Genomic DNA, 17,787 nt, shown 5'->3' on the forward strand with positions numbered 1-17,787 from the left:
ATCCACGCCTGGAGGCCGCTGAGCAAAAGCAGAGCAAGACGCGGGCATCGCAGAGACCCTGAACGGGACGCTAGTCCATAACAGGTAATTCCGCATTAATTTTGTTCCATTCCGAATGTCGCGCGGTTATGCGCGGCAAACTAAGACTATGATTCGCTGCACGCCAGGACTGAATCCCGCGCGGCTGTCAAACCAATACGCGGAGTCACAGCTGCTTCTACAAGAGTACAGAGCACGAAGTAGACAGTCAAAGGATGAGGGGCAAATAGACAATAGAACCCTTATGTAAAGTGATATGGTAGGTACTTCAAGGTATTTAAAGATCAAAGAGTCCATCGACGTCTAAGCCGACGGACAACAACGCCATTCACACCCGTTTTCCATACCCGAACACGGTTCTAAACAGTCCAACTCAAATGTGCGCTCAGAGCTCGCAGGCCCAAAGAGCCACGCGCGGGGGAAAGAAAAAAAGAAAAAAATATTGAAGCCCATGTACACAAAAAGGGGGGAAATTTAGTCGAAGAAGAAAATGATCAATGAAAGAACATCATCGCAGCACGTAATCGCTATGCCATCGTCGCAGAACATTCAACCGATATGGTACACCCATCAGCCAGCCCATGGAGCATCACTTGGTCGAATTTCTTCGAGACATGATCGGCGTTGCGACACCAGCGGAGCCGCCCCCCAGGGAACCTCGCCGTTCTCCGCGCAATCGAGCTTCACTGCCGCTGCCACTCCGCCTTCTTCGGGAATCATCAAGTGATCCACGGCGGCGTCTCTGAATCAAACGGACGTTTAGCGTTAGAATCACGATGGCTATAAAGATAAATATCACAGTCTCTTAGCCAACGAGAAAAAGAATAAAAAAGATATCCAGGGAAACGGGAAGCATAAAGATGACCAGACACGTCTAGATCAATCGAGCTTGTGATGGACTAACCGAATTCTGCCTCTCATGTTCCCGTATCCTCCTCTCCTTGTCTGTAGGTGACTCATCTTGCAGCTTCAGTGCATTAAGCCGCCTCTGACTGTCATGCGTGATCGGATCGATATCATCTGGGCGTGTCGCACCATCTACAACGGGGGAGCTGGAACTCTGGGCTGGCGCGGGAAGGGAAGCAAGCTTCTTCCTTTCCTTGGCCCGTTGCTCCACTTCTTCCCATCTGCTACGTCTTGCCTTCTCACGCTGCTCAGCGCTATTCTGCTGCTCGTTGTACTCGTGCGTGCAGTCATCGAAGAGCTGCGGGTTGATCTCCATAAACAGTTTCATGGCATTGTACACCATGCTGTGAATAGTCCTAACCTCGCGTCAGCAAAGCGTAAGGGCAGGAAAGTATTTGTCCTCTGAGCATATACCTGTTCCAGTGACCCTTGGAATTCTCGTATAGTGGAGCAAACATGATTGGCAAAATAGTCTCCACGTTGTCGCTGACCAGATTACAGAAATACTCATTGTTCCAGAAATAGAGCGCGCGTTCCGCAACCTTTTTGGGAAATTAGCAGTGTCCAGCCACATGTCTCCGACGGAACCTACCTGGAAATGTGGGCTCGCCACCGACTTTGCCAATTGGTGGAAGAGGGGTTCCTGAACCTTGGCAAATTCTGCGGGATCCATCACCTCGAAGATATCCTCCACCTCATTCAGGAACATAACTTCTTTTGTACTGTTGACCTTTGGCCAATAACGCAGAAGCCCAAGAACGACCTGCATTATTCACATGTTAGTAATGTTTCGTTACCTTCCCAGGGTCGCCAAGTAAGCATTACCTCTTCGGTCAAAGCCGAGTCTTTCTCCAAGAATTGAACAATGCAGTAAGCCAGCTGCGGATGATACATGCTGAGGCTCTTCACTTTGTGGAGTGGAATCAAGACCCTCGTCAGAAACAGTTTGTGTTCCTCCTTGAGAGGCAGCGCGAATCCATTAATAATGGATCCCAAAATTTCCAGGAGTTCTGCAATTCCATTAAAGCGTTCAGTCTCATATATGAACTGGAAGAACACGTTGTTAATCGAGCGACGGATATACGACCGTAGATTCAAGAATTTTCCATAAATCCGATGCAAAGTTGTCTTGAGAAAGTCACGCTCTCTCGGGTCTTCGGAGTCAAACAGTTCCAGCAACTGGCGACAGGTGTAAGCTCAAACCGAACCTACAGGAACGGAAAAGAGGAGGATAAACGTACCTGGAGCACAAACTGGTGATCGATATACGCCTTCGCGATGTTTGTGTTGAAGTCCTGGCTCTCGATGAATCTCAGGAAGAACTCATAAACCACCTGAATATGAGGCCATGCCACCTCCAGGACAGGCTCGTCCTCTTCCGGATCGAATGCTTCCCCTTGAGGTGTTACCGGCGGCGGAATTGGTCGGAAGAGATTCTTGGCGAACATTTCAACAACGCGAGGATACATGGGTTCCGTGATAACCGACCGGTTGTTGGCGACATAGTCCAGGAGCTCGTGGAGCGCCAGCCTCTTAATTTCCTTGGACTTCATATCTCCAGTTGGGTCATTGAAGTCAAATATAATGTTGCACTGGTCGATCTTTTGCATAAAGAGCTCCTGGCGACGGTTTGGAGGCACTTCATGGAAACCAGGCAATTTCTCAAGTTCCCTCTGGCGCTGGTCCGAGATGTCAAATCTCGATGAATGCTGCCGTTTTGGTGTCCTGATGCCCTCCGACATGTCCTTGGGGGTCGTCTGTAACCGGTCGAAGACATGCGACTTCTTTGGTGGAGGCGCAAGGTCTCCGGGCATTGTCTCAGCGGCTCCGGGAGGCGAGACATGCTGTAATACGATCACGATTGTTAGCCCAGTTATCACATTGGATGGCGAAGTGCGCAGCTGCTGGCACAGCTGACTATTGAACGAGTAGACATACCGGTCCGCTTGGGCTGATAACGACGCTGGGAGCCAGCTGCTGGCCTTGTCTAGTAGGAGTCGTAGGGCCATTGTTCACAGGTTGACCAGCCATGCCCTGCCCTTGATGTACGTAGTGCTGCGCGGCAGCTGCGGGGCTGGCAGCGCCCGGCGCATTATGATGGGCAGCCGGGTAGCCATTGTCCACCGGGGGTGCTGACTTGTTTCTTGTATCATTCACGGTCGCGGGGGACGAGGACTGCGAGCCATGATTGGAACTCGCCGGAGACTGTGTCTGATGGGACGCGCTGTGGGAGGACGCTTGGCTGGGAGACGAGGTACCGGAGGAAGAAGAGTCCTTCTTTTTGGACGACTTGTTTGAATCCTTCGCTCTCGATAACTGCTCGTGCTAGGGAGGTTAGTAGACAATAAACTAAGGTACCATCTCTGGGTCGAATGGATTCCACACCGGACGGGAATGAAGCTTAAGGGAGACAAAGAAACGACGCATGGAGAGAACTCACAACTCTCTGCCGAAATCCCTTCATTGTAGCTGGTAGATTAATGGCCACATGTACTGTGCCGATGTCCTAGATGCCAGTCTAGCAGATTGTCGCACACTAGCAAGAGGGGTCCGTGTTGCGCGGCGGAAGGGTGGTTCAGGAGGGCCACGACTAGGGAGTTTGTTTACGCCGGCCTGGAGACAAGTGAAGATGAGCTATCAGGCGGTAGCAAAGGCAGACAAGGTAAGCCAGAGGAACGGTGACCACCACCCGTCGAACTCAACGGGACATCTTGTTGCAAGACAAGAAACGCTGGCTCGGGGGGGTGGGTTCAAGCTGTCAAAGCAACACGACAGCTGCTTGGGGGGGAGAGCACGCCAGCGCAGGCGCACAGGCAGCAAGACGCGAGGAGAGGGACAGGCAATGGTGGGCACAGAGAAGTCAATGCCTTGGACGTACCTCAGCAATTCCAGAGCGAGACAATTGGGCAGCGAGGTGGGCTCACGCTGGTTGCTGTACAGGAACGCTTGTCGTCCTGCTTGGGGATCGTCTCCGTATCGCTTAGCGACAGAGACAGGCTGGGAGCGGGGGGCGCCAACCCCGGCAAGCACTCGTGCTATGAAACTGACGCGGCAGAGACTCGATGGATGCAGGACAGGCGGATGCAAGGGGCGGAGGATTGTACGTGGTCGCAAGGAAGATGGTAACGAGACCGAAGACGAGGCTCGGGAGTCGTTTGAGGAAGAGGGGCCTTTCGGGCTGAGCTGTTGTGAGGCAGGTCTTCAAAGGATAAGATCCAACCCCATACACACAGGCAACGCACCGCAGCAGTGATGTATAGCACGCCGAGCTCAACCAGCGCCGCTGCTTGTGGTCTGGTCCGATATTGACAGATGTTCTCTGCTGGCCTCACGCTTCAACGCTTCTCCCGTTCTCCTTTTCCTTTTCCACCTGTGGCGCATGCAGCCTCAGGAGCGTGAACGGGCTCGGCGGTCACCTGACCGTCCCGTGTCCGTCACAGCCATAGTTGAAAGGCTTCATCTGGGCGCATACAGACAATGTGCGCGTTCCATCTCAGATACCCCGTCCTGTATGCGTCCTGTATGTAGATAGTACCATGTATTCTGTGTGGCCAAGAGTCGATGTCGTCCCCAGTCCAGAGACTTGCATGTGCTGTATTTGATATATTAGTATTTTTGATGGGCGATTCCTCCGAAGATATCCGCCTAGCTCTGAGAGAAACGCTTGATATTATCATCCTCCAAAAGCACTTCGACATCGGTTTACTGCTCTCATGAGAATCCCCATGCTTGTCATCGTCTGATTCCTTGTCGTTCCAATTGCACTATCCTGCAGCCCACTTCTTTATCATGGCAGAGCGACGGGGACGGGAGAGAACCGCGCCGTTCTACCCAATCCCTCCACGAGAGATCGTCAGTGTCGAGCATCCTGCGGTCATCAAGAATGTTGACAAGGCAATCGACACCCTCCAGGGCAACTTTGGCATCTCCAGGGTGAGGACTAATCGTTTATCAAACACGATTGATATCTCCTATCTGACCTCGTTGATACCAGATCCTGAACCCTCCACGGGCTGATACGCCAGCCAGTCTGGTTCTTCGCCCGGAGGATGCGATGTCAAGACCTCTCCAGTCGACAAGTAGTCCGTCCAACAATATTCTGCTCAAGGTAACGGTCCCCAAATGGACCGGACGCAAGCGGAAGAGGGGTTCAGATGAGCCTTTCACGGCCGCCTATCCAGCGGCTGAAACTGCTGGAGCTCAAAGGCGTAGTGCAAAAGACCTTCTACGGAGTCTACGTGATAATGTCGGCAAATACCAAGTCGAGGCAGTTGGTCGAGTTGACAGGACACATGTCTTTCGCGGTGAGCACTCATCTATTGAATATTCGAATGTATTTCTGACTCCTCCTCAGGGATGCCGGACTTCGTTTTCTCAACGACAGCCAGTCCATTCACGAACAAGTTTCGAGAACATATTCTCCCTTTTGACTGTAGGTTCCCTGATCCCATGGTGTTTGATCATTTTTTGCTCATTCTGACGCCGCAAAGATGAGAAGATGAAAACATTCGACCTCGACTTGAGCAAGGGAGCAGTATCCAATGTGGATATCGTTCCTCCACCATCATTCAGCCATGGAGACGTTCCGTTCCACTACATGTGTGTTATATCGGTGCCTTTCAAGTAAATTATGTTTGCATACTGACCGTCAAAAGCTACCGCCAAAATCCCACCGTCAAGCAGTCGGTCGACACCTCTGGCAAAGTCACGACGATCAACACGCAGCAAGCTGCCAAAGTCTTCACCCATCTCGTGCCTTACGACATTCCAGTCGTCCCCTCCAAACCGCGGGATAACTGCCCACCCATCGAGACCCTCGAGCGGACACTCCAGGAGACCATCGCCGCTGTGGAAGCCCTCTTCGCGCAGCGTCCAGCCTGGACGCGCCGCGGCCTCCGCAACAACCTGAAGACCGTCGACCAGCGCTACTGCCTCCGCCACGCGGTCGCCTACGTCGGATACATATTCCGCTCGGGGCCCTGGCGCGACGCCATCATCAAATTCGGGCACGACCCCCGGACCTCTCCGGACTACCGCGTCTACCAGACCTTCATGTTCCGCATCCTCCCCCGAGAGCCGGAAGTCGCCCGGGACGGCGGTGGCGGACGACGACACACGCTGCCCCGGCCGGCCGAAGCGAGCATCGACACCTCCGTCCCCGGGGAGGTAGGCACATCGCACGTCTTCACGGGCCAACCGCCCTTACCACGTGACGGCAGGATGTGGATGGTCTGCGACATCACGGACCCTATACTCCGACGCATCCTCTTCCCCGAAGGGGGCCAACCCGAACTCGGCCACACCCACACCAACCCCCCACCCCCAAACTTCCTCCGCAGCACCTGCGACATCATCTGCGACGGGTGGTACGGCAACGGCACGCTCGCCAAGGCCAAAACTATCATGCGCGCCAAGATCCAGACCCTACTCCAGGAGGACCGGCCGGCCGACGACGCCGAGTTCGTCCGCATCCTCGCCTTCCCCGACCACGCCGCCGTCGACGACAACAGCATGCAAGATTTCACGCTCGACCCGGAGACCGCGACGTCGCGCGAGATGCAGCTCGCGACCGAGGTGCGGGCCACCATCAAGGGCGCGCCCAGCTGGAGAGGGATGGTCTCCGCAGGGATGGACAGGGAACATGTCCGCGCGCTGGAGACGGTGGAATCCGGACCGCCGATCGAAGGTCCACCGGTTTCCGACGGGAAGAGAGTCAAATGGGAAGAGGACCCCGCAGCGGAGAAGTACGCGGAGATCGTAAGCGAGGGCGAGGAGGAGGCCAGGGAGCGGGAGGAGATGATGGAGGAGGCGGCCGCAGCCGCAGCTGAAGCTGTCGAGGCACGGGTACGGGAAAGGGAGGAGGCAGCGAACGAGGAAGAGGAAGCGGAGGATGTAGAGCGGTCTGAGGAGGATGAAGACGAGGATGAGGATGAGGATGCGGACGATGAGTACTGAAGTAGGATATGTGTCTTATACCCAGATAGAAAACAGAGTAGATAAAATTGATTTCAGGGCTCCAAATCAACCCCGTTGGAATAACGTGATTAGAAAAAAAAAGTTAAGTAAGGCTTACACATCAAGGTACCTGTACCGGGTAGTCAAAAATGCATGAGTGGGGGATAAATGACAGATGCAAAGCAAGACAAGATGGACTGGACTGGACTAGACCGGACTACCTACTTTACTAGGTAAGGTCCTGTACCTATGTACTTAGTTATCAGTTAACTAGTACCTATCGCTTACTCAGAGGGACAAGAATACGATGCTTAAAGTGTAGAAAAGATGAATGTAACCCGCGATGTGACAAGTTCCAGGTTATTATTCCCATAGACCAGACCCAGATCATTAATAAACTACATGCACATGCGTAACCACCGATCCCGTAGCAGACATCATGAATCATCCATAGAACTCTCAAAATGGTAGGAAAATAACCAAGAGAAGACAAGATAGAAATGAGATAATGCACCAATCAAGCCCATCGAAACCGGGACCGGAAGGCATATTGAACAAGAAGAAAAACTCGAGATGGGTAGAGATAGGGATAGGTGTGCGTGGGTGGGTAAATGCAATCCAAAGCCAACTAGGCCAAGCCGAAGACAGATGCCGAACCGTACAAACTCCAGTTGATTCCGTTTTCCAGGGCCAGAAAAGAAAAAAAAATGAAAGAGAAATAAAGATCACAGATGAAAGAGAAGTGAGGCGTCTATGGTAGTTTTGATGTCACCCATCCGTTAACCTTGCACCAGTCACAATGTGCACACTTTCGATTAGTCCCATGACCTGTTCCCAGCCGTCGCCACCCAAACTATGTGGTCAGCGAGGAGGAACGAGGTCAGAGAGGACCCCGTAAAAGCTCAGGAATGATGGCGTGGTAGCAAGGAGACGACATGGAGAAGGGAAGAGGAGACGGAGACAAGAAGAGGAGATCACAAGTAGGAGAAACGGAAACTGCCAGCAGGGTATTAAAGAAGAAATATGGAGAAATAGACACAGAAGCCCCCAATGTAGATAGATACACTTCCAGAAGACCACGCCAGACAAAGCCACCATCCAAGTAGTTCGAACGCCGTCACGGGTAAATAGGGCCTGTAGAAGTAAACGCCGCCAACCCAAGATCGTAACCGGACCAATGCCATGCAATTGTGAAATCAGACGGTGTAGGTTTACAGGGGTGCGAAGATGTTGGGCTTCTCGACACCCTCTGCAGCAGCGTTGGCAGCCTCTTCGGCAGCGCTGCCGCTCTCCCAGATCTCAATCTCAGTCTCGGAAGGACCGGTGGTCTTGTCCGCTAGCTCGGAAATGTCCTTAGGGGCAGTGGCCTGGAGGAGGGAGCTAATAGTCGACGCGCTCAGCTTTTCAGGCTTCGCAGGGGCTGTCTCGGCAGTCGAGATATTGGAGGTCTTCTTCTCGTCATCCTCCTTCTCGTTCTTCTCAGGTTCTAGCTCGTAGATGACAACGCGGGACAGAGCATCGCAGCCAGGAGCGTAGTAGTCGGAAACCTTGAGTTCACCAAGAGGGGTGCGAGGCTCGTCGGTCATAAGGTTCTTGCGGGATGCAGCGGTGTCGGAAGTCTGCTGGGCAGAGTTGGGAATCTCGATGCCAAGTTCGTGAGGTGGGATGTTCTCCTTGCCACGGCCATCCTTCTTCGTCTTTCCTTCGTCGTCGCTGATGTCGAGCACACAGGTCGAGTGCTGCATCAAGTTGGTCATCTCATCCTGCTCAGAGTCGACATGGATCTCAAAGTTCCACGAGGCAGGGTTAGAACGACGCTTGTTCTTCGACTTGCCACTAGACAAGGCGGTAGCGATAGAGAATGGAGCAGCGTTAGCACGGAGGGCACTGAGTCTACCGACAGGAGCTTCGATGCGGGTGGTAGTGTCAGTACTAGAACGACGGCCAAAGGCCTTGCGAGATTTGGCCTGAGGAGAACGTCCAGCTGGCTTGGAGATTGGAGTAGACACGGGAGTGGAAGGACGGTTGACGCGAGTGCTCAGTGGCTGGGTGGTCTTGCAGTCGACTTTAGACTTGACGGTCAGGTTGATACGAGAGGCCTTGACTGGCTTGAAAGATTCGTCCAAGACACCGTCATCCTCAGAAGAACGCTTCCGCTTGGGCGAGGCCTTGAGGGTCATCGGATCCACGTTCTCAGAGTCTGAGTCTGGAGCCGGAGTCTGCTTGAGAGGCGAGGCTGTATCAAATATTAGAACGTGTCATGAGGATAAAAACGCGGTTTGTAAGACGGAATATCAAAAGGACATACCATTCTGCTGGTTCTTGAGGCTCTGGTTGGTCTTCAGCATGGAACGGATGCGCGAAGCATCAACGGTGCCAAAGGGCTTGCGCACGGCCGGTGTCATAGTCAAGGTGGCCATGGTGAAAACGATCAAGTCTTAAAAAAGTATGGTAGTTGAACTTGAACGTGCTGTGGGAGAGCGTGGTAGTGGCGTTGAGAGCTTTTTAAGGTTGGAGACAGTTGAAGTCGGCGGTGTGGGTGGTTGGCTTAGTGGGGTTTAGTAGAAGTAGTCGTAGCAAGATCAGAGTGGCCGAGTTTCTTCTGTTACTGGGGTATCAAGGGGAAGAAAATGCAGCAAGTATTGGGTGAGAGAAAGACGCTTAAATAGACAGCATAGAGCAATGGACGGAGAGTGCCAACGAGAAGGGTATCAGATGGATGAAGTCTCGATGTTCCGTCGAGTGTAGTTGGAAGTAGATGGCGATCCCCCGACGCGAAGGGCCAAAGCCGTCGACGCACCACTTGGAACGAGGGCTCACGGAGATCTCAGCCGACGAGCTAAGCGAGAGATAGAGAGATCTTGCAGAACCAGAGACGACGCTCAACCTCTTCTACTGTACAACAGCCCTGAGGAGGGAACAGGGAAGCTAAAGAAGGAAGAAGAGCAGGACGAACGGGGGATCTGGAGGAGTATATCCGCAGAGGCCCGGGTTCCCACCGCGAAGAGCTATGTTCTTACGCCACGGTGCGGTGGGAGGAAGGGCCGTGTGGAATTCAGGACGATCGCTGGAGATGCATCATGGCGAAGATCCCGGGAGGAAGAGCGCGTCGTGAGTCGACGGGCGGTGCAGAAGCCGCTGTGCGCTGCAAGGCGCGCCGCCGCGGCCGTTGGGCGCTATTGGACCACAGCGCCTGCGAAACTCCCGCCGGCCAGCAGGCTGCAACACGCCAGGAGCTGCCCGCCATACCGCCCATGACCGCGCGTCGTGGCGCCCGTACGGCGCCCGTACGCACGCGTGACCGACGCGCTGAAGTATCCCCCGCCCACCTCGCCCCGGCCCGGTACCTCGGCACGCGCTCCGGCACGTTCCCTCGTCCCGTCACCGCCCCCGCCCCGTACCGCCGTTACATACCGTTTGTTACCGTGACCAGCCCGTACCAGCCCTCGAGACCACCTGCTCGGGCAGCGCGTGCTCCTCGATATGGAATTCTCCTCGAACCCTTCATTCCTACTGGGCGTCGCCACACCGGTTTCACAGTTTCAGCTTGTCGCGACACCCCTCCGTCAACTCTGCTCAATGCCCCTCCTCCGCACGTCGTGTCGTCTGGCCACACTCCTGGACGACACGCGGGGTCCGGCATGCTTGCTACACTCCCGTCGTGCTTCATGACCCCTTATCCGGAAGGAATGTGTTATCCAGGTTTCCTGGATGGCGATTGACGTGTCCTGTCTGGATTGATTGGGGTTCTCCTATCAAGGAGGATGTCGGACGCGCTGCTACCCACGGACCATGTTCTATATATATATCTGGAAGAGCGTCTCCTGAAATATGACGACAGACCATCGAGCCTTCGACCAATATGGTTATATTGGATCAACGAATTATGTCTTCGCGTGTCTCCGGGCATGTGGGACGATCAGGCGTCCTGGTTGAGTCGCGCTGGTCCTCTCCTGGACCGCCAGGAGTTGCGTTCCCTCCAGCGCTATGAAGGGACGCTATGTTCAACCCATTGGCCCCTGTCTCTATCCTCCCTGAGGTGGAATTTTTCTCAAGATATCCGCATCGCCCTATCTCAGGGGAAAGAAGGATTGCTTTTCAGATTCCAGGTCCAACCCCTGGAATTCGCTGTTCATTCATCTTTTCGATTGCTGTGGATCTATCTAATCTATATGCCTCTTGGTTCTTCAAAGTGATTAGTATACTTTCATTATCGTCATAATGGTCGTTCAACTGCCCGGCGGTTTCAGATCTCATCCTCCCACGGGATGCTGTCCATCGCACCCGGTCTCTCGACGCATCGTGCCGCCGCCCGGGTGGCACATCTCATAGCCTCGTCCATGACAGTGAGATATCGATCCCTCTTGTCCTCAGCTACCAGGTCCTGGCCCGCCTTTCCGTGCTCTCGTCGTCGCTCCCGCCAGCGCGCGATCTGGACCGCATACGCGCCGACGAAGGTGTCTCCCGCCGCGGTCGTGTCCAGCACCTTGTCCACCTTGGCAGCGGGCACCTCGTTGGTAAACCTGGTGGTCTGGTCCGCCGGTCCCGAGCTGCCAGCATCCGTTGCGCTGTACCAGACGCCCTTGGCACCTAACGTGATGACCACGTACGTCACGCCCAGTTTGTGGAAGTACCTGGCCACCTTCTCCCTGGAGCTTTGACCCTCTGCATCGGGCACGACTTTAAGTAGCTGTTCCGTCTTGGGAGCCATCAGCTCTGCCTCTGTCTCATTCATAATCAGGTGGTCGACAGCCGTGTAGACATCCTCAGGTAGACCTCCCGGTGGCGCAGGGGCCGGATTGTACATGACCTCAGGCCCGGACTCGATGCCCCTCTTGCCTTCCGCTCTGCTCTTCTCTTTGAAAGCGCGAACTGCCCTCAGGATCCCGATGACTGTTTCCACGGGAATCTCCCCCTGCATCACAATAACATCTGGCAGCGGCGCAGCGAGACCCGAGTCCAGGACCTCCGGAATGGGCTGCATCCCTGAGTAATTCGCGCCAGGAGAGAAGAAGATACGATTCTCCCCTCCAGCGGACGAATCCACCACAATCACCGCAACGCCCGTGTACGCGTCCTCGATCGTCCTGATACGGGACGTATCCAGGCCGGATTTCTCGAGAGTCGGCCTGAGCAGGGCCTGGAAGTGTCCGTCCCGCCCCCCTACCGCACCAACCATCTCGACATTGACCGGGTCCTTGGAAGACGACGACGTGGCGGACGCCGTCGACGGCCGCGGCCGGGACAGCCGTCCACAAGCCACTGCCTGGTTCGCGCCTTTGCCTCCGGCGCTCGTAAAGAACGATGTCGCGGTGATCGTCTCGCCGGGCTCGGGGAACCGCGGGGTCACGGACACCATGTCGGCATTGAGGGAGCCGATGACGCGGATCAAGGGAGCCATTCTGTCAATATATAAATATCGATGCAGGTTTTCGACCTTTTCTCTGGATTCGACCTGTGGATCGAAGAAAAAGGCAGCGCGGCTATCTGCAGGGAAGACAAGAAGATTGACTGCTGTTGACAAGTGACGTTTCTCTCTCCCCCGCACCGCACCTGGCTCAGCGGAGCAGGACCAGACCAGCTCAAGAAACGCGAGCGCGAGTCGTAGACGCGTTGGAACTGTAGCTCTCCGTACGTACCGTACAGTACGAATCCCCTGACCCAATTTCCCGTACGAAGCTCGAAATGCAGCTGTTCGCCTGTGCCGCAGATGCGGATGCAACTGAGGTGAAGAATGACGACCTGCGCCACTATTGGCTGAAAGCGGGGCCAGGTGCCAAGTCATGGAAGTTCCTCCTGCGTCAGCCTTCAGGCGAAGCTTCCGACTCCGTCGTCTCGCCATGTCTCAGTCTCACTACCTAACCTCAGGCAGAAAAATTAGTTTCTTCCATCTCGGATTCGATACCCGTCGTACGCAGTAGCGTAGCGCAGAAACTAAAAAACTACTGCATCGTGCATGAACACTATCGAGTGCTTAAAATTAGGTACCAACTACCTAATACAGTTTACTCCGTACTAATAATGAATAAAATGCACATGCACATGCGGGTTATGCAAGGCGACTGGCCTCACTATTATTATTATCATTATCATCTACTGCGTAACTGCAGAGCTTCAGGGGAATATATTAATACGCAGTGTGTTAGTTTACATGAAGGTTAAGTGGCTTGAACGCCGATCGATAGAATTTAGAAACTATTAATTAACTATATATATTAGTCTCTAGTTTCCATACGCTTGGGGCATTCTTCTTGACCTCTTAATTTCCGGTGCAGCTCTACCTAGCCCGACTTTGGATAGTAGTGCTAGTACGGCCCACTGGGCACGGGGTTAGGTACCTAGGTAGGTACGGAGGAGTTCGAGACGCGGTTTGTCTGTCTATCATCAAATTGGATTCTGATAAAGAGAGAAAGAGACCTGCATAGACCGAGAGAGCGCAGTGAAGTACCCCGTAATTAATTAATAAGAGTTTCTTTCCTCTGCTGTACGTCAGATATAGCCAGAAATTGCGTTGAATTGGAAAATCATTTCTAGCCAGAACAGAAAGATAATTCTAGAAAAAAAAAACATGCATGATTCATTTATAGAAGTAGATGTATGTGGTTCGATGGACATTAGACAACGCCAGAACTCCAGACCAACCCCACCCACTGCATTAAGAAGCTTTGGCGGCATGATATGATGTTCACGTCAAACATTCGACATTTCCTTTCCTTTCCTGGGACCAGTTTCCTCTCACACCCCATGCCACAAACAATTGCAATAATAGAAGAGTCAAATGAATATACGTGGTAGATAGAAGCGTAACGTCACTCGTCGTCAGGATCAGGATCAGGATCAAAGCAAAAGCAGGGCTTGTTAGGCGAACGAAAGAAAAAGAATGGGGAAAGAAAAGCTGAGAGCTTTCTTTTCTTTTTTTACACTCCGTTCCTGTAAACCTGCGCCCCGCCCGCTCGGATCTGGATCGTCTCTCTCCGCTGCAGAACGACCAGCGCCCGGTTCAGCGCCTGCTCGCTGTACCCCCGTCCGTCGACGAACTCGCGCCGCAGCGTCGCCAGGCTCGTGCTCCAGCCGATCGGGAGCCGACGCTTCAGCTCGTCCTCGACCTTGGTGACTTCCTCCATGAGTTCCTTGCTGCCCTGGGCCTCGCCCTGCGTGATCGCGTCCATGGTCGAAGCCAGGAACAGCCGGATGGCCTCGTCGACGTGGGCCTCTGTGGCCACGGGTGAGAGGGTCAGTTTGGCGAGCGCTTCCGTGATTCGGATGATGGCTTCGAGTTGACGGACGGTGATGGGGATCGAGGAGCGTTGGTTGGCGTCTAGCTCGGCACGCTGCACTTGCTTGCGGATGGTGACGAAGTGGGAGGAGAGCTTCTCTGCGGCTTCAGGGGAGAGGCGGGGGGCACAGCGTCTGGCGGGGGGGGGGGGGGTTAGTTTCTTGAGTTCTTTTCGCAAAGGGATCAAAGGGACTGATTAGTTGGACTACGTACGATTTGCAGTAGCTGATGTATCGCTTCATCTTCTCCACTGGGATCTCGGCTTCGACCTGCTCCTCGACACCCCTGCCGCCCATGTGGATGCCCATGACATGGCGTGCGATCCTCTCGTCTCGGCTTCGCTCATGGTCATCACGGACAATGAAGATCATATCAAAACGGGACAGGATAGTCGTCTGGAAGTCGATGTTCTCGCCGGTCGTCTTCATGTCATCGTAACGGCCGAAGATCGGGTTTGCGGCAGCCAGGACGGATGTTCTGGCGTTGAGGATAGTGGTGATACCGGCCTTTGCAATCGAGATGGTTTGCTGCTCCATGGCTTCGTGGATAGCGACTCGGTCTTCGTCTCTCATCTTGTCGAACTCATCAATGCAGACGACACCGCCGTCCGCGAGAACCATGGCACCTCCTTCAAGATAGAATTCCCTCGTGGTGCTATCCCGCTGCACGGAGGCCGTCAGACCGGCCGCTGACGAACCCTTACCTGACGTGTAGATGGCAATTGGAGACACTTTCTCGACGAACTTCAACAGCTGAGACTTTGCGGTACCCGGGTCACCCAACAGCAGCACGTTGATGTCTCCACGAAGCTTCATGCCATCCGGAAGCATCTTCTTCGATCCGCCCATCAGAAGACACGCGATCGCCTTCTTGATATCCAGGTTCCCGTAGATTGAAGGCGCAATGCTCTTGGCGAAAGCTTCGTAGAGGTCTGGCCGACGGCTCATCTCGAGGAATTCCTGTTCCTCCTCTTCTGTAAAGATCGCATTTCCCTTGGCAGTGTGGTCCACGTCGGTGCTGATTCCCACAGCCCGCAGGTATGGATTCCGGATGGCGACAGCAGCATTGGACTTTCCGCCCTTGGACTGGTAGATGGAGAACACACCCATCACCGTACACCGCGATCCAGGCACGACACGATTGGCGAGGTACCGGTCTGCGGAGATGAGGATATGGCGGGGAAGTTCACCGACAGGCACCTGGTCGGGAGCCTCCTGCAGCTTGAGGACCTGCTGGTCGACGAATTGAGACTTTTCGTGCACCACAACGTAGGGGTCCAGTGGACATTTCTCCCCAGGTTCGTCTCCCGGCATCTGTTGTCGCTTGCATGTTCTCGGTAGAGAAAGAGCGGAGAAGCCGCCCTCGACTGCGATGTTCTCTGTGCTACCGCAGTTTTTGCACTTGATGTGAACAAGTGTTGCCTTCGAGGATACTGTCGACGCTCCAATGACAATTCCAGGTATACGGACAAGGTGAGAGATGTTCGTGGCGTTCAGGTCACGGATGGAGATATGGGACACGCTGGAGTGCAGAAGCAGCTGATGGGGTGGGAGGACAATGTCCCTTTCGGAAGGGTAGACTATGCGCTGTGTGCATTGCTGTAAAGCAGCTTCGAACTATAATTCCATTCCAATTAGCATGAGTGATACGTAAAAACAGAAGAACTCACAAGAGGAATGATCTCCGCAGGCTCAGTCGTGAGCCTGTGCGCCAGCTCTTCATTGTAGGAGATGAGGTGTGCGATGTCAATATCACAGTAGTACTGCTTCACCAGGACATTCTGCCGAAGTTGATCTCTATCCAATGGGTTATTTCTGTATCAGTCCTGCTCTGCAAAGCATTTTGCACTCACCTGTAGATGAATGCGTTGTCGAGCTGGAAGGCCAGCACGAATTCCCGCAGGCGGGCCTGGATCTGTGTGCGAGACTCGTCTGCGCCATCCTGGCTGGGCGCAAGGACGCTCAGTGTATAGGGCGTGCGTCTGTCCATAACTGCGCCGGATAAAATGGTGAGAAAGTGGTGTTTCTATGTGTCTTTTGCGGGGAGACACAGAGGTCGAGATATCTTTTGCTGTGCCGGCGGAAGTTGCTGACGCGTGGAAAACACGTCGCGTGTTCTTCACGCGTTAAGTGGTTTTCGGGCCCGTGGGACCGGTCTGGCTTTTGGGAAGCTACTTTAACATGGAGACTAAACTTTTAGCAGCCCGTCAATGAGCTTCATCTACACCTGTTAAAAAAAATAAAGGAAAACAAAAAAAATGTCCAGAGGTAAAAAAGTTACCCGGAACAAAAAGTAGAAGCAAAAGAATATGACAAGGGTGGGATTCGAACCCACGCCCCCTTTCGAAGACACGGAGGATCGTTGTTCTTGCGAACCCGATCGGATCAGGTCAACCTGAACCGTGCGCCTTGGACCACTCGGCCACCTTGCCTTTCTTGGAAAAGGTAAACTGCTTCGACAGAAACACCGATTAGTGAAATTTGAACTCAGGGGCGAAGAGCCAAGGCCTTCTTTATCAAGGAGAGTATACAGAACCTGTTGACTCGTGAGAGCTTCGACAGCTGAAGTTCATAGTATCAATACGTTGAATATGTAAAAATTCAAAATTCGCTAATCCAAACCTCTTCAAGTCAAGTACGGCAGTGTGGCCGAGTAGTCTAAGGCGACTGACTCGAATACTTCGAAATCAATTCCCTTCAGGGGCGGCATCAAATCCGCTTGCTGTCCTCGTTCACGATTATATATCTTTTTGCATCTCAGATCTATGATAACTACTTGAGGATACATGCTGTTGCAACAGTGACATAGACCATATGACTTCGACCGAACAAGGACAAGGTCCAGGGAAAATTTTTACACCATTGGTATCATATGATTTGGGATAAGATCCGCATTACCATATATGCGCATTACCATATGGCTTATTATACAGTACAGTACAGTACGACCTGCACGACATTCTGGATAGGGTCAACCGTTACATTCCCTCAGAAAGGGAGAGAAAGAACAAAACGAGAATATCAGAAGGGCTTATCCACGAAGATCTGTAAAAATGGACTGGAAATGAAGGATCCATTTAAATTTTCGCGACTGGAAAATACAACGTCGGCCTGCTGTATCTCACATGGCTAGGAAACCAAGCAATAGGGCAATAGCATGCGTGTCGCATACTGCATACTTAGTACAGAGATAGGTGGGTAGCTTGCTAGTTTAATCGCTCTGTCTGCCTTGTGAACAAACATATCTTTTCGTAGTATAGAATCTGACTTTTTACTTCCAGAATAGGACTTGATGTGATCTGAAGGGAACGCAGCGCAGCCGATATGTAGATATATCGGTTACCAACAAGTGTAATCAAGTAGAAAGAACAAATATGCCTGCAAAATGCACTCAAGAGGATCCTCAACAGCTAATGCACTGTCCGCAGGTTTCTGAATAGTCACCTTGGTAGGTGATTGTATTGGAATATATATATTTCCATCGCCCATAACTGACCAAACGTTCTCGTCCCATATGTCGGGGGGAGTTCTCTGAATGACAGATCTTGGCGCTTATCTCATATGAGACAAGCATTATCTCCACAGCAATATGCTGAGATATGATCATGGTAT

At 53.1% G+C, this 17,787-nt stretch overlaps 8 protein-coding genes and 1 non-coding gene across 9 annotated transcripts; 3 read left to right on the plus strand and 6 right to left on the minus strand.

Annotated features, from left to right (window-relative positions):
• Positions 1-628: 628 nt before the first annotated feature.
• On the minus strand, positions 629-3,409 carry VTN00DRAFT_6508 (uncharacterized protein; the record flags this gene model as incomplete). Its single annotated transcript, XM_069433152.1, has 8 exons — positions 629-781; positions 944-1,301; positions 1,360-1,487; positions 1,538-1,708; positions 1,771-2,124; positions 2,187-2,789; positions 2,884-3,261; positions 3,386-3,409. 8 exons carry the CDS (start codon positions 3,407-3,409, stop codon positions 629-631), a joined length of 2,169 nt encoding a protein of 722 aa, XP_069288940.1.
• A 139-nt stretch (positions 3,410-3,548) lies between these two features.
• Positions 3,549-4,326, minus strand: VTN00DRAFT_6509 (uncharacterized protein; the record flags this gene model as incomplete). Its single annotated transcript, XM_069433153.1, has 4 exons — positions 3,549-3,558; positions 3,824-4,128; positions 4,188-4,228; positions 4,278-4,326. 4 exons carry the CDS (start codon positions 4,324-4,326, stop codon positions 3,549-3,551), a joined length of 405 nt encoding a protein of 134 aa, XP_069288941.1.
• Positions 4,327-4,734: 408 nt separating this feature from the next.
• VTN00DRAFT_6510 (uncharacterized protein) lies at positions 4,735-6,900 on the plus strand (the record flags this gene model as incomplete). The annotated part of the gene is made up of 5 exons (XM_069433155.1): positions 4,735-4,878; positions 4,940-5,249; positions 5,300-5,377; positions 5,436-5,544; positions 5,601-6,900. The coding sequence occupies 5 exons, from the start codon at positions 4,735-4,737 to the stop codon at positions 6,898-6,900; spliced, it is 1,941 nt and encodes a 646-aa protein (XP_069288942.1).
• A 799-nt stretch (positions 6,901-7,699) lies between these two features.
• VTN00DRAFT_6511 (uncharacterized protein) lies at positions 7,700-8,006 on the plus strand (the record flags this gene model as incomplete). Its single annotated transcript, XM_069433156.1, has 2 exons — positions 7,700-7,760; positions 7,828-8,006. 2 exons carry the CDS (start codon positions 7,700-7,702, stop codon positions 8,004-8,006), a joined length of 240 nt encoding a protein of 79 aa, XP_069288943.1.
• Positions 8,007-8,111: 105 nt separating this feature from the next.
• VTN00DRAFT_6512 (uncharacterized protein) lies at positions 8,112-9,320 on the minus strand (the record flags this gene model as incomplete). The annotated part of the gene is made up of 2 exons (XM_069433157.1): positions 8,112-9,136; positions 9,209-9,320. The coding sequence occupies 2 exons, from the start codon at positions 9,318-9,320 to the stop codon at positions 8,112-8,114; spliced, it is 1,137 nt and encodes a 378-aa protein (XP_069288944.1).
• A 660-nt stretch (positions 9,321-9,980) lies between these two features.
• VTN00DRAFT_6513 (uncharacterized protein) lies at positions 9,981-10,622 on the plus strand (the record flags this gene model as incomplete). Its single annotated transcript, XM_069433158.1, has 1 exon — positions 9,981-10,622. The coding sequence occupies one exon, from the start codon at positions 9,981-9,983 to the stop codon at positions 10,620-10,622; it is 642 nt and encodes a 213-aa protein (XP_069288945.1).
• A 524-nt stretch (positions 10,623-11,146) lies between these two features.
• VTN00DRAFT_6514 (uncharacterized protein) lies at positions 11,147-12,301 on the minus strand (the record flags this gene model as incomplete). The annotated part of the gene is made up of 1 exon (XM_069433159.1): positions 11,147-12,301. The coding sequence occupies one exon, from the start codon at positions 12,299-12,301 to the stop codon at positions 11,147-11,149; it is 1,155 nt and encodes a 384-aa protein (XP_069288946.1).
• Positions 12,302-13,817: 1,516 nt separating this feature from the next.
• Positions 13,818-16,165, minus strand: VTN00DRAFT_6515 (uncharacterized protein; the record flags this gene model as incomplete). The annotated part of the gene is made up of 4 exons (XM_069433160.1): positions 13,818-14,310; positions 14,390-15,792; positions 15,846-15,972; positions 16,029-16,165. 4 exons carry the CDS (start codon positions 16,163-16,165, stop codon positions 13,818-13,820), a joined length of 2,160 nt encoding a protein of 719 aa, XP_069288947.1.
• Positions 16,166-16,485: 320 nt separating this feature from the next.
• On the minus strand, positions 16,486-16,607 carry VTN00DRAFT_t97. The gene has a single exon. It is a non-coding gene; the product is annotated as a tRNA-Leu (tRNA).
• Positions 16,608-17,787: the final 1,180 nt, after the last annotated feature.

This window comes from Thermoascus crustaceus (genome assembly GCF_041956765.1).
Source record: "Thermoascus crustaceus strain CBS 181.67 unplaced genomic scaffold VTN00scaffold_3, whole genome shotgun sequence".
Lineage (NCBI taxonomy): Eukaryota > Fungi > Ascomycota > Eurotiomycetes > Eurotiales > Thermoascaceae > Thermoascus > Thermoascus crustaceus.